At 34.9% G+C, this 13,054-nt stretch overlaps 1 protein-coding gene across 2 annotated transcripts; it reads left to right on the top strand.

Moving 5' to 3' along the window:
• The first annotated feature begins 1,027 nt into the window (after positions 1-1,027).
• On the top strand, positions 1,028-3,476 carry LOC124918744 (hypersensitive-induced response protein 1-like). Of its 2 annotated transcripts, none has more exons than XM_047458784.1 (6): positions 1,028-1,149; positions 1,659-1,856; positions 1,932-2,052; positions 2,143-2,234; positions 2,315-2,411; positions 2,896-3,476. In XM_047458784.1, the coding sequence occupies exons 2-6, from the start codon at positions 1,668-1,670 to the stop codon at positions 3,255-3,257; spliced, it is 861 nt and encodes a 286-aa protein (XP_047314740.1). In that variant the 5' UTR covers positions 1,028-1,149; positions 1,659-1,667; the 3' UTR covers positions 3,258-3,476. The 2 variants fall into 2 exon arrangements, with proteins under 2 accessions (XP_047314740.1, XP_047314741.1); XM_047458785.1 differs by having other exon boundaries at positions 1,028-1,171.
• Positions 3,477-13,054: the final 9,578 nt, after the last annotated feature.

Below are 13,054 nucleotides of genomic sequence, written 5' to 3'. Positions count from 1 at the left end.
AAAAGTGATTGAGAGCTTTGTGAGGTGTGTATTGAGTGTATACACTTGAGAAAAATGATAGGTCTAACCAATGACATCTCACTACTCAAGTTAACAAAAGACGTCAACTACGACAACTAGAAAGTGCAGATGAAGGCCTTTTTCGGCTCCCAAGATAACTGGAATGTGGTTGAGACTAGTATGAGGAACCGACAAACACAAATGGGTATTCAAATGCCCAACTGAACGCGTTGAAGGTCGTTCGAGCTAAAGACATGACGACTCTGTATTTACTATACAGATCTGTCGACGAATCTGACTTTGAGAAGATAGCCAACGCAAAATCTTCCAAAGTAGTATGGATCCAAGTTATGAAATAATTATGGCTTTGAATTAATTTTTTTTAGACAACTATTTATTTATGAAAATGCATGTTTGTATAGAAAAAGGTAACAAAATAAAAGTAATGAAACACTATATATAACATGTTTTCCAAAAATAAAACTATCATCACTATTCAAATCAAACAAGCCCTTACAATTGTCATGTGCAAAGGAACTTCTTTATGAAATGTCAAAGAAATTAAGACAGGCACCATGGTCTTTTTTTATTTAGCAAAATAATAATAATAATAATGTATTAATATTTGTTAAATTTGACTACAGGTACTTCCAGACTAGCAATCATTTTCATATTCATAGTATTAAAGTCTTATAAATACTTGTATAATTATTGTTCACACAATCATGAATGGAAGAAAAATAAAACAGATATTTTATATTTTTTCTATTTAATTAACCTTGTCATAAATATCAATTATTACTATTTTCACAATCTTGATAGTCAATATAATCCCATGTTATGTCCTGTATTATGCATTGATATTTTTTTTAAATCGGATAAAGTCTCAAATTTATACCTTACTTTTTTTTATTTCCACGTTTTAATTTAAAAATTATTTTCACTAATTATATTAATTGTATTGTATATAATATTATTAATTTATATTATTGTAAAAAGAGGTATATTGTCTATTTTGGTGGGGGCAAAACAGAGTAGTCTTCTTCTTCGTGTATGTATATATATATATATACTTTTCGCTTCGATGGGCATCTCTCTCAAACACGCACTCTCTGCATATCTGTGGTTGATTTACGCTATCGCCGGACGGTAAACGCTTTCGACTGCATCTGTACGCGTTCTATTGATGTCTATTTTGTATATGTTTTTGTTTCAATTTCAATGGAATATCACTTTTCTTTTTGCAAATCACTTGTTCATTCAGATCAGTTTGGAGAAATTTCTGTTTGTTTGACTGTTCTTTGTGAAGATTCTGCTGATTAAATATTGAAATTCGGCCGCCATTTCTTTTATGGATAATTTTGTTCGTTAGGTCTATTTTCCTTCGATTATCAATCCAATTGTTTATGCGTTTCTTATAGATTTATGATTAAATCTGTAACTGTGTTGCAATAGTGCTTAAATCTCACTATCTACGATTTTCACTGACTTTACTTAGGGTTTATAGCAGAAATATGTTTGATGATACTATTTGATGTATGAACTTGTTCAATTATTCATTATATGTTGTTATGTTGAGCGTATAGGTAGCAGAAAGAGATCATAAGAGGATAATATGAACCTTCATAATACAATCTATATAATCATCTTGTCTGTAGGATTGAGTTATGGGGCAGGCACTTTGTTGTGTTCAGGTTGATCAGTCCACTGTTGCTGTTAAGGAACAATTTGGGAGATTTGATGACATACTTAGTCCAGGGTGTCACTGTTTACCTTGGTGTTTAGGTTACCAATTAGCTGGAACTTTATCTCTTCGTGTACAGCAGATTGACGTTCGCTGCGAAACTAAAACGAAGGTGTAATGTTGTTATGTTTTTGTATAATAGTCTTTTGAGATTCGTTATTAAACTTGTAGATTGTGTTTGTTTCAGGATAATGTTTTTGTGACGGTTGTTGCATCTATTCAGTATCGTGCTTTGGCAGACAAAGCTTCTGATGCTTTCTACAAGCTCAGTAATACTAAAGCACAAATTCAGGCCTATGTTTTTGATGGTAAGGCTCAAACAGGATGCAACATAGCTTTTTGTATAACTATTTTATACTTATTAAAAGTTACCCTCCTTGTTTCTGTATGAATTTCAGTTATTAGAGCTAGCGTTCCAAAGATGGAATTGGATTCTGCATTTGAACAGAAGAATGAGATAGCTGAATCTGTTGAAAGAGAACTTGCAAAGGTAATAACATCATCTTATTTCAAAGAAATAAAAGTCCTATGGCTGAAACATGCTTTTATTTTCCATTACAATCTTTGTAGGCTATGTCTGCTTACGGGTATGAAATTGTCCAAACTCTAATTGTGGATATTGAGCCAGATGCACAGGTGAAGAGGGCAATGAACGAGATAAATGCAGGTGAATATTCACTCTTGTTATTGATAATTGATTTCATTGGCTTTATTTTTTTAGTCTATTTTGAAAACCAGAATTTTATCGCAATCACTATTTAGTTGGAAAATTACCCAAGTTAAAACTGAAAATAACTTCTTTTTTATTTGCGTTTGTTTTATGATTTTGTATGGATTACGAGCATAATTATAGTGTGGTTTTAGTTACTTTATTTTGATTTATTTTATGATCAGATTATCTCTACGATCATGGTCCAAATTATAGGTTAAGCTTGGATTTCATTTGGTATAGACTTTCTCTATATTATGATTAGATTATTTGTTAAATCATGATCCAAATTTCTTAAATTTGTGATATTTTTGGATTTATCATATTTTGGTATACAAATTATATTTTGTAACCTTTTGTTTCATTTGTATATATAGATTTTCTTTTATACCTTTTCCTTGATCATGATGAACATGAAAATGTGTATGTGAAACAAACACAGCTGCTAGACTTAGGGTAGCTGCGACTGAAAAGGCGGAAGCAGAGAAAATACTGCAAATTAAACGAGCTGAAGGAGAAGCAGAATCGAAGTACTTATCTGGACTCGGTATCGCTAGGCAGAGACAAGCCATCGTTGATGGTCTTAGAGACAGTGTGATTGCATTCTCCGAGAATGTTCCTGGTACAAGTGCTAAAGATGTGATGGACATGGTTCTTGTGACACAATATTTCGACACAATGAAAGAGATCGGAGCTTCTTCTAAATCTTCGGCTGTTTTCATCCCACATGGACCCGGGGCAGTTAGGGATATTGCTTCGCAGATTCGGGATGGACTTCTTCAGGGTCAGAATGCTCAGATTTGAAGATGACAAACATAATTTGTATGGATTTAAGTTTTGATAGTATTTTATGTTAGAATTATTATTGGAGTTGCTTTAAAACCTTGAAATATAGTGCAAATATGGTGTTTGTGATGTTTTTATTAAGAAATATTTGATTTGGGCTGTATTTATTTTGTGTGATTGTAGCAATTTGTTAAAACTTCTTCCATTCTTAATTCATTTAATATTCTTGTTTCTTTCCTTCTGATCTTTGTAAAGTATGATAAGGAGTTTTCTACAAAAAAAAAAATGTTAATCTATTCATGGCAGAGTCCTTTAACCCTGCATCTGCTCTATTCATTTTCAAATTTGTTTCCTCACGTTCTTTCAAAATAAGACAAAACCAAGTCCTCTTCAAGAAACCCACTAAATCCTGTATAAGTTATACAATGCATAGTTGCATAACCATAGCAAAGTATTTCTTCCTTGTGCAAAGATATTCAAAACTTGTATCGAAACCTCAGTAACAACAATAGGTACACAAGATCAGGAATTTATTCCATTAGAAACATAGTAAACTTTCACAATCTTAAAACAAGTTAAATTTTATGTTAAGACAAATAATAAAATCATTGAATTATGATTTATTCATTTAAGCAAGAACAGCAAATTTGTAACATGGAGATTCAAACATATTCGTCCTAAAATCAAATGTAATGAACAACAATAATGTACATTGGATCATTTGAGCAGAGTGAACGCGAGAAGTAAATCCAGCCCTAGTCTTGTCAATGGCACCATTATGCTTCATTTTCAAAAGGACTTCCAGGAAGTGGCTCCCAATTGTCTCTAGTTGTTTAGATTGAGGACACAATTAGATGACTTGAGTGAATCACCATCATCAACAGATACTGGTCCTTGACTGTTCCACACATCTGAAGTGGGCAAAAGAATTTTCCTTATTATGGTTCCCTAGAGAAAGACTTATCTGAAAACAAAAGTATACACATGCATTATAAGAAGACTGATTTATTTTTTTTAATAATAAGTGACAGTAGAAAAGAGATCCCACAAATTGATTCATTCTATGCAACCAAAAGAAAAATGATATAAAATATGCACCAACACAAAGAAATTCTGTAAAATCTAGCAGTAATATATGGCCTATATGGAAACCGGTAGTTTATCACATCTTTAATCAATCACAATCTCTTTCAAAAATCAATTTGGAACATTTGGAAGAACGGGCATAAATTTATGCAAAAATTTTAGACTTTGGTCAGAAATTTGTAGCGATCACAACTTTTAGCCAAATGTAGATTCTTTTTATCTTACTTTTATCACATTGACAAATTTTCATAATAAAACAGCCCAAATTGAATTGCCAGTAATGAATTACCTCTTTCATAGCAAGCTAGCAACCAACCATGATTTCCCCTGTTCTTTCTCTCTGCACTAGTTCGAGAAGAGTGCCCTGTAGCCTAGGCTGGATGTTGGGTGAAAGAATGACATTTATCCTCTATAAGTTCAAACCCAACTCATAGCTTTTGATGCATGTTTAGGAAGCAAATTGAGCTTCATTCATTAGATAGATGATTGTAGCACACAACTAGAAATGATTAAAATTGATTCAAGCTTTTATGCAATAAGTTCCATTCAACAGTATAAGTACCAATGAGAAACACAGCTGCAACCATATATATTAGATGAATTAAATAGAAGATAATTGTAATGGCTGAATGAAATCAAGGAGCCCTATTCTAATGAAATAAGCCTCCACTTATTTAAGAAAATAAGATCATCTTTCCTGGTCCATTAAATGTGTTCTTCCTTGGTTTAGTTTTGCTAATCTATCAAGTAAACAAATGTTTGAGCACACTGTATTGTTATTAATCAAAATAGAAATATGGAAATTGTTTCACATAGATCCATGAAATATATATCCTCTTAAGACAAAACTAGAAATATGAACATTGTCATAGTCGTCAGCCCTGCTCCCACAAAAGAAAGGGAAATTGAAAGAAGACAGAATAATGTGATAGATTATTTTCCTGGAAGTTATTCCATTGGAAAACATAGTATCCTGCATAACCCAATGCATAGTTGCATAACCATATCAAAGTATTTCTTCCTTGTGCAAAGATATTCAAAACTTGTATTGAATCGTCAGTAAGAACAGTAGGTACAAGATCAGGAAGTTAATCCATTGGGAGACATAGTAAAAACCTTAACAATTGTAAAAAAATAAGTTAAATTTTAAGTTAAGACACATAATAAAATCAATGAAAGTATCAATTATTCATTTAAGCAAGAGAAGCAAGCTTGTAACATGGAGATTCAAACATACTCGCCATAAAATCAAATGCAATGAACAACAATAATGTACCTTGGATCATTTGAACAGAGTGAATGGTTGCATGCAGAGAGCAGTAAATTCAGCCCTAGTCTTGTCAATGGAACCATTATGCTTCATTTTAAAAAAGGACTTCCAGCACCTACAAAGCAGTCCCCCGGAAATGCAGCAGATTTCAAAATGCTTAAAACCGTGGTCATTATCATATCTAGAATTCACAAAACGAAATATAGAAATTTGAATGAAGCCTACCAGTTAATTGTAAACTTTTAAACTTCTTATTTTAAACTTTTGACTATTTAAAAGAATATTATTTCACACATTATTTGTCCAATCCTAAGTTATGCGTCTAAAATAAACTCAGACCTAAACATGTGTCTAGTTTCGTATCATTATATTTTTAAGGCATGCGTCCATGTCATTATCATAAATCTAAAACGCAATGAAATAAATTGAAATGCTAGTACCTACGTCATTATATTTTGTTGGGGGATTTCTGGAGTTAATTAAGGTATTTAAATACATGTTATAATAGAAGAAATAAAATATTAAAACAAACTAGCCCTTAGGCCATCTGCTGCTGATAAAGTGATTGTGATCCCAGGTTGCGTGACTTGAATATAAGCAGTGTCTTGGTCTAGTTGGTTCGGAGATCAAACTTTTGAGATGGTGGAAGAGATCTTAGGCTCGATTCCTAGGAGGAAGCACACTTGTTTTATTTCGTTTTCTAGGAAACAAAGGAAAGCTCATGTACTTGATGGTAGGGGTGTTCATCGGTTTCGGGTTATTCGAGTTCCACAATTCGGTTTCTTCGAATTTTTTGTTTTTTTTCGTAAATTCGAAAACCGAACCGAATTCGAATAAATTCTAATTAAACCGAACCGAATTCGAATTTTATATTCGGTTTGAACTTCGAATAATTCGAATTCAAACCAAATTCAATTTTCTTTTATTTTAAACTCAAAATAAAATGTACCAACCAAGAATTGAACCCGGGGTCTATACCAAGGTAGTGTACTATTCTACCACTAGAGTTTTTGTTTGATTTTTTTCTTTTATTATAAATCTTAATTCAAAATATTATAGTTTGATTATTTTGAACTTATTCTTAAGTTAAGTTTGGAAGAATAAATAATAAAATTTGAATTCGGTTTTCGGTTTGGTTTTCGAGTTGAAACCCAAACTCGAAAATCAATTCGAAAACCGTATTTGAATTCGAATTGGTTTAAAATTCGATTCGAAAACCGAAAATGAAATTCGAATTCGGTTTATTCGAATTCGGTGAATTCGAATTCGGTCGGATATTCGGTTCAGACCAAATATTGAACACCCCTACTTGATGGGTTATTTGATAAACAGAAAGAGCCTAGTTTCGATTCCTAGCTATTCTTTCATTTGTTTCTTTTGGCCCTTTTTTGCCCGTTCAACCAGAAACACAGCCACATGTTTTTTCCTGGTCGAACCTTCAAGTTTCAGCAAAGCCACTGCACAGGCGGATCCTAAACATTTGAAAATGAGTTTTTCATTTTTGGTTCATTCCAAACATCTTAACCCATCTACATTCATAATTAAACTATGCAATAAGATACAATGAGCAACTAGAACATGAAAAATTACCCATTTTCTTTATTTTCGGATTTTTTAAGAACAGTAACGTTACACAATGAATGACCAAACTTTGAATGCTTACAGAGCTTACAAATGAGTTGAGGAGCAAGCTCCAATTGATCCCTATAACTTATAAAGATGACAACCTAAGATAAGTATTAAAAAGAACTCACATTAAAATTTGTGTCCACTTTTAATATCAGTGGTGATATTTTTGTTCTAATTAAAGAAGAAAAAGGGCACAATTAAATGTATTATTGCTAATAAACAAGTGTTCACACATAATGCATCACATTGTATCAGTTTTGAATTAAATTTATTTGATAGTTGTTACTAAAAATCACTTATTTTTCAATAAGCATAAGAAGAGCCTACAAAAGATAACTTTAAACCTTATTTTCTTATTGATTCCAGAAGCTGCGGCAAGTTCTTCCATCCAACCAAACGAAAATGAAATTAAGCAAATTACATCTCTAGAAGTGTAAAATAGTTTTAAAATATTTTTCCTACATTAGTCTTACATCTTATCAAACCATTTTCCATATCAAGCACTTACTTAAAATTCAAATAATTATTTAGTTTATTCAACATTTTATTTCCATACACTCAACTCATTTGTCACTTAAAATTCAGTATTCAACCTCCCACACTTAATATTCATTTTTATCCGACACCCTAATAATATGAAATCATTAACTAATCATATATCATTTGTGTGCCACATTATTTAAGGCGAAAAAGACATTCTCTTTGAGCATAAGAACAGAAAAAAAAAGTGTGATTCAGTCAATACATTATCGTGTGTAATCATACCTTAATGTGAAGCCCTAAGAAAGAAATAAAATATAGATAGAATTATTTTAGCCGTAAATAAGTTTTGGCTATTTTCCTTGATGAGAATGTGTGGTTACAATACATGATTAAATACATAATATAATGATCAATAAATATACATACATTAATCAATGCGACCTTTGATATACTCAAGTAAAGTAACTACAGATAAATTAACTCTTGTGGTTAATTTCTGTTGTTGATACCGATGAAGAGTTTTGTTGTTTAACATCCTCCCGCAAGCGAAACGGTGTGGCACAGACTGTGAGCTTGTCACGAAAAAGTGAAAAATATTTAGATGAAAGACCTTTAGTAAGGATATCTGCAATCTGATCACGAGTTGATATGTATTGAATGATAAGTGTCTTACGAGCAACACGTTCACGAACAAAATGAAAATCAATCTCAATGTGTTTGGTACGAGCATGAAAGACAGGGTTTGCAGAGAGAAATGCAGCACCAATGTTGTCACACCATAGAATAGGAGGACGATTCAGAGTGACGTGAAGTTCTCCTAGAAGAGATTGGAGCCAACAAAGTTCAGCAGTAGCATGAGCCAAGGCACGATATTCAGACTCTGTACTAGAACGAGCAACAACCTGTTGCTTTTTGGAATTCCAGGAAATGAGATTGTCTCCAAGAAATACACAATAGCTAGTGGTGGATCGACGATCATCAGGACATCCGGCCCAATCAGCATCAGAATATGCTGTAAGAGAAAGTTGTGACGATGACCGAATTTGTAATCCACGATACGGTGTATGCCGAAGATAACGTAATATTCGTTTTACAGCTGCCCAATGAGTAGTGGTGGGAGAGTGCATAAACTGACACGCTCGATTAACTGCAAAGGCGAGCTCAGGACGTGTGAGAGTAAGATATTGAAGAGCGCCAACAATGCTTCGATAGAGAAGTGGGTCACTCAAGGGTTCACCATCATGTTTGGAAAGAGAAGACCCAGTGGCAACAGGAGTGTGAAGTGGCTTTGCATCCACCATATTAGCTCTCTTAAGGATTGTGGAAATATAATTAACTTGACTAAGAAACAAACCGGTGGGAGTTCGAGTAGCTTCAACTCCAAGAAAATAATGAATATCACCCATGTCTTTAATAGGAAATAGTTTACACAATTTAGATATCGTAGACATAAGATGGGGTGAAGAGTTTCCCGTAAATATAATATCATCCACATAAACTAGTAGATAAGCCAAAATATCGCCTTTGTGATAAATAAAAAGCGATGTATCGGATTTGGATTCAATAAAGCCAATGGATAATAAAGCCCTACATAATGTGGAATGCTAAGTACGCGGGGCTTGCTTTAGTCCATAAATGGCCTTTTGTAGACGACATACATGATGTGGAAAATCAGGATGTATAAATCCAGGCGGTTGAGCCATATAAACTTCTTCAAGTAATGTGCCATGAAGAAAAGCATTACTCACATCAAGTTGGTGGATAGGCCACTGTCGTGTAACAGCGAGTGAGAGAATGGTTCGGATAGTAGTTGGTTTGACAACCGGACTAAAGGTTTCCTCATAATCAATTCCAGATTGTTGATGAAAACCTTTTGCAACAAGTCGTGCTTTGTGTCGTTCAATTGACCCATCAATTTTTCGTTTAAGTTTAAAAACCCATTTGCATCCAACCACATTGCGAGCCTGAGTGCGCAGAACAAGAGTCCATGTGTTGTTCTGTAGTAGTGAATTATACTCAGATGTCATGGCAGCCCTCCAAGCAGGGTCTTTATTAGCCGATGAAACACATGTAGGTTCAACACTAGAGGCAAAGTTAATATTTAAGGAATGAATCCGGTTTTTGGCTCGAGTGACCATGGGATGAATGGAGCATGTAGGGGCACGAACAGGTGAAGTACGAGGAAGAGGATTTCTAGGAATAGGTGTGGATTCAACCAATGTGGGAGTAGATGAGTTAGAAAAAGATTGAGGTGGGGTAGTGATTGGATTAATTGGATTATTAGGAGGGATAGATGTGGTAGGTGTGGTAGGTGTGGTAGGTGTGGTTGGTTGTGCAGTAATAACGGTTGAGGTTGTAGATGGAACAGAATATGTGAGGATAGATAACGATGGTTGTTGGGTTGTGTGAGTAGGTACCGAAGGTGATATTGTAGAAAAGGGAAATATTTGTTCATTGAAGGTAACATGTCGAGAGATGTATATACGACCGGTTGGTAGGTGGAGACATTTATAGCCTTTGTGAACCGAGCTATACCCAAGAAAAATACATCGGGTGGACCGAAAATCCATCTTGTGTTGGTTGTAGGGTCTTATAAGAGGGTAACAAGCACACCCAAAAGTCTTCAAAGAAATATAGTCAGGCACACACCGAAATAATATTTCATATGGAGAGCGATGATCTAGAGAAGGTGATGGTTGTCGATTGATAAGATATATTGCAGTGAGAGACGCATCATCCCAATATTGAGGAGGTACTGATGCATGTGCCCTTAAGGTGAGGCTAATCTCAGTGATATGCCGTAATTTTCGTTCAGCAACTCCATTTTGTTCGCTCGTATATGGGCACGAGAGTCGGTGCTGTATACCATGAAGTTCTGTCAATGAGCCAAGATTACGATATTCTCCACCCCAATCAGTCTGAAGCATTTTTATACTCCGGTTGAATTGGTTTTCAACAAGTGCCTTAAATTTCACAAATATAGATAACACATCCGATTTCTTTTGAAGTGGGTATAACCACGTATACCGACTATAATCATCAACAAAAATAACCATATAACGAAAACCATTTGTAGAGAAACCGGGAGCCGGTCCCCAAACATCAGAATGAATTAAATCAAGTGGAGAAAAAGTTTTTGATATAGAAATTGGAAAAGGTAATTTGTGAGCTTTTCCAATCTGGCATGCTTCACAAACATTAAAGTTCTTGTTTCCTAACATAGGTAACTGAAAATGAGAAATAACATAAGATGTGGTGGCAGCACAAGGGTGTCCAAAACGATGATGCCAAGTAGACGCTGAAGCTCGAGAGGTTGTAAGAGCATGTTTAGGGATTGTTGATGGAGAAATATAGTATAACCCGTCTTTAAGTCTTCCTCGAAGAACTTCCATCTTCGTAGAGCGATCCTTTACCAAACAGTAAGAAGGATGAAATTCAAAGAATACATTATTATCAGCGGTAAATCGAGCAACACTCATCAAATTCTTGACAATTTGTGGAACATGCAAAATATTTCGTAGATGTAGAGTTTGATTTCCACTATTAATAATAGAATTGCCAATGTGAGATATGGATAGAGGGTTACCGTTACCAACTGAAATCCGTTCAGTACCTTGATATGCCGAGTGAGTTTGGAGATTTTCTAAGTCAGCCGTAATATGATCAGTAGCACCCGAGTCTGGATACCAAGCATGATCTGAGATCACTGATGGGCTGGCCATCATAGCTGCAGGCGGAGCCGAAGGTTGAAAGTTATGATCAAACCTACGCCGACAAGTATTGACAAGATGTCCAATACCATTACAAAGTTGACATTGTTGGTGAGAGCGACAATTATCCGATGAATGTCCAATTCGATCACAATTGGTACATTTCGGACGTTGATTACCACCATTATTATTTCTACGACGGTTCCCGTCACGAGAAAATAAATTGTTTCCAAATTGAAGATTATTGGGCCCATAATTCGATCCAACTCGACTCGAATTATTATTTATGTTATTGTTGGACCTATATAAAGGCGTCCCGCTCCAGCATCCACCGGACTCGGACTCAGGTCCATTGACATAAGAATTTTTAGCCATATAATATTCAGAGGGTCCTGAATTTGATCCCCTTCCTCGCGGCGATGGATTCCCGCGAGAGTTTCTTCCACCTCCTCTATGTCGTCCGAAAACAATATTGGCTGAGGCATTATTGGCAACAGAATGTGCCAGTTCTAGCCGTTGTTCGTGGTTGAGCAGAAGTCCAGTGAGTTCCTCGACACTCACCGGTTCGAAACGGGTGGTTACAGCAACCACTAAGGCTTCGTATTCTGGTCCAAGGCCACTCAAGGTATGAGTGAACAAATCGAGTTCAGAAACTCTCTCACCAATTGCTGCAAGCGAATCTGCTATAGATTTTATAGATTGAAGGTATTCATTCATTGATTTATTACCTTTCTTCTGAGTCTGGAGTTGTAGTCGCAACTGAACCAAACGAGCTCTAGATTGTGTTGCGAACATTCTTTCAAGTGTAGCCCAAAGACGCGAAGAGGTCTCACATGCGTCGCCAACAACTTGAGCAAGAATGGAATCTGATAAGGTAGAGAGGAGCCAACTTATGATTCGTTGATCTTTCTCCTCCCATGCTTCAAACTCAGGATTTGCGACGACGGTGGGTTTCTCTTCGTCATCGTCAACAACAGTTTCATCGTCCTGTACAGAAGTAATCGTTGCACAGGGGGCTGGGTGGGATTCAGTAACAAATCGGAAAAGACGGTTGCCTTTAAGAACCGGTATAACTTGACTTTTCCAGATTACAAAGTTGTGCTGATCAAGTTTAACAGAGATCGATTGAAGAAAGTTAGGAAACAACTGATTTTTGTTTGAATCAGCCATAGGATCGAAAAAGAAAGGAGTAGTCCAAGAGATGCTCTGATACCAAGAAAGAAATAAAATATAGATAGAATTATTTTAGCCGTAAATAAGTTTTGGCTATTTTCCTTGATGAGAATGTGTGGTTACAATACATGATTAAATACATAATATAATGATCAATAAATATACATACATTAATCAATGCGACCTTTGATATACTCAAGTAAAGTAACTACAGATAAATTAACTCGGTTAATTTCTGTTGTTGATACCGATGAAGAGTTTTGTTGTTTAACACCCTAAACCAAAAAACAAGAGGTTGTAATAGTTTATCGTAGGTCTATATGGATGAAACACATTGCACATTTTAGCCGAATTCAACAATTTCACCAAATTTGAGCTATTAGACATATAAGAACTCCAATTGCATATTTCTCAAAGCTTTATGATCAATCCATAATGGTATTGGTACCAATAAGCATATCCAT

The sequence above is a fragment of the Impatiens glandulifera genome, chromosome 1, assembly GCF_907164915.1.
Source record: "Impatiens glandulifera chromosome 1, dImpGla2.1, whole genome shotgun sequence".
Lineage (NCBI taxonomy): Eukaryota > Viridiplantae > Streptophyta > Magnoliopsida > Ericales > Balsaminaceae > Impatiens > Impatiens glandulifera.
The sequence above is the reverse complement of the archived record's forward strand: the minus strand, read 5'-3'. Positions and strand labels throughout refer to the sequence as shown.

Bases quoted from the DNA above. Each gene is read 5' to 3' on its own strand.
- LOC124918744 (XM_047458784.1), top strand. From the start codon at position 1,668: ATGGGGCAGGCACTTTGTTGTGTTCAGGTTGATCAGTCCACTGTTGCT. The intron at 2,053-2,142 runs GTAAGGCTCAAA...TATGAATTTCAG, and splicing joins TCAGGCCTATGTTTTTGATG to TTATTAGAGCTAGCGTTCCA. The intron at 2,412-2,895 runs GTGAATATTCAC...AAACAAACACAG, and splicing joins AATGAACGAGATAAATGCAG to CTGCTAGACTTAGGGTAGCT.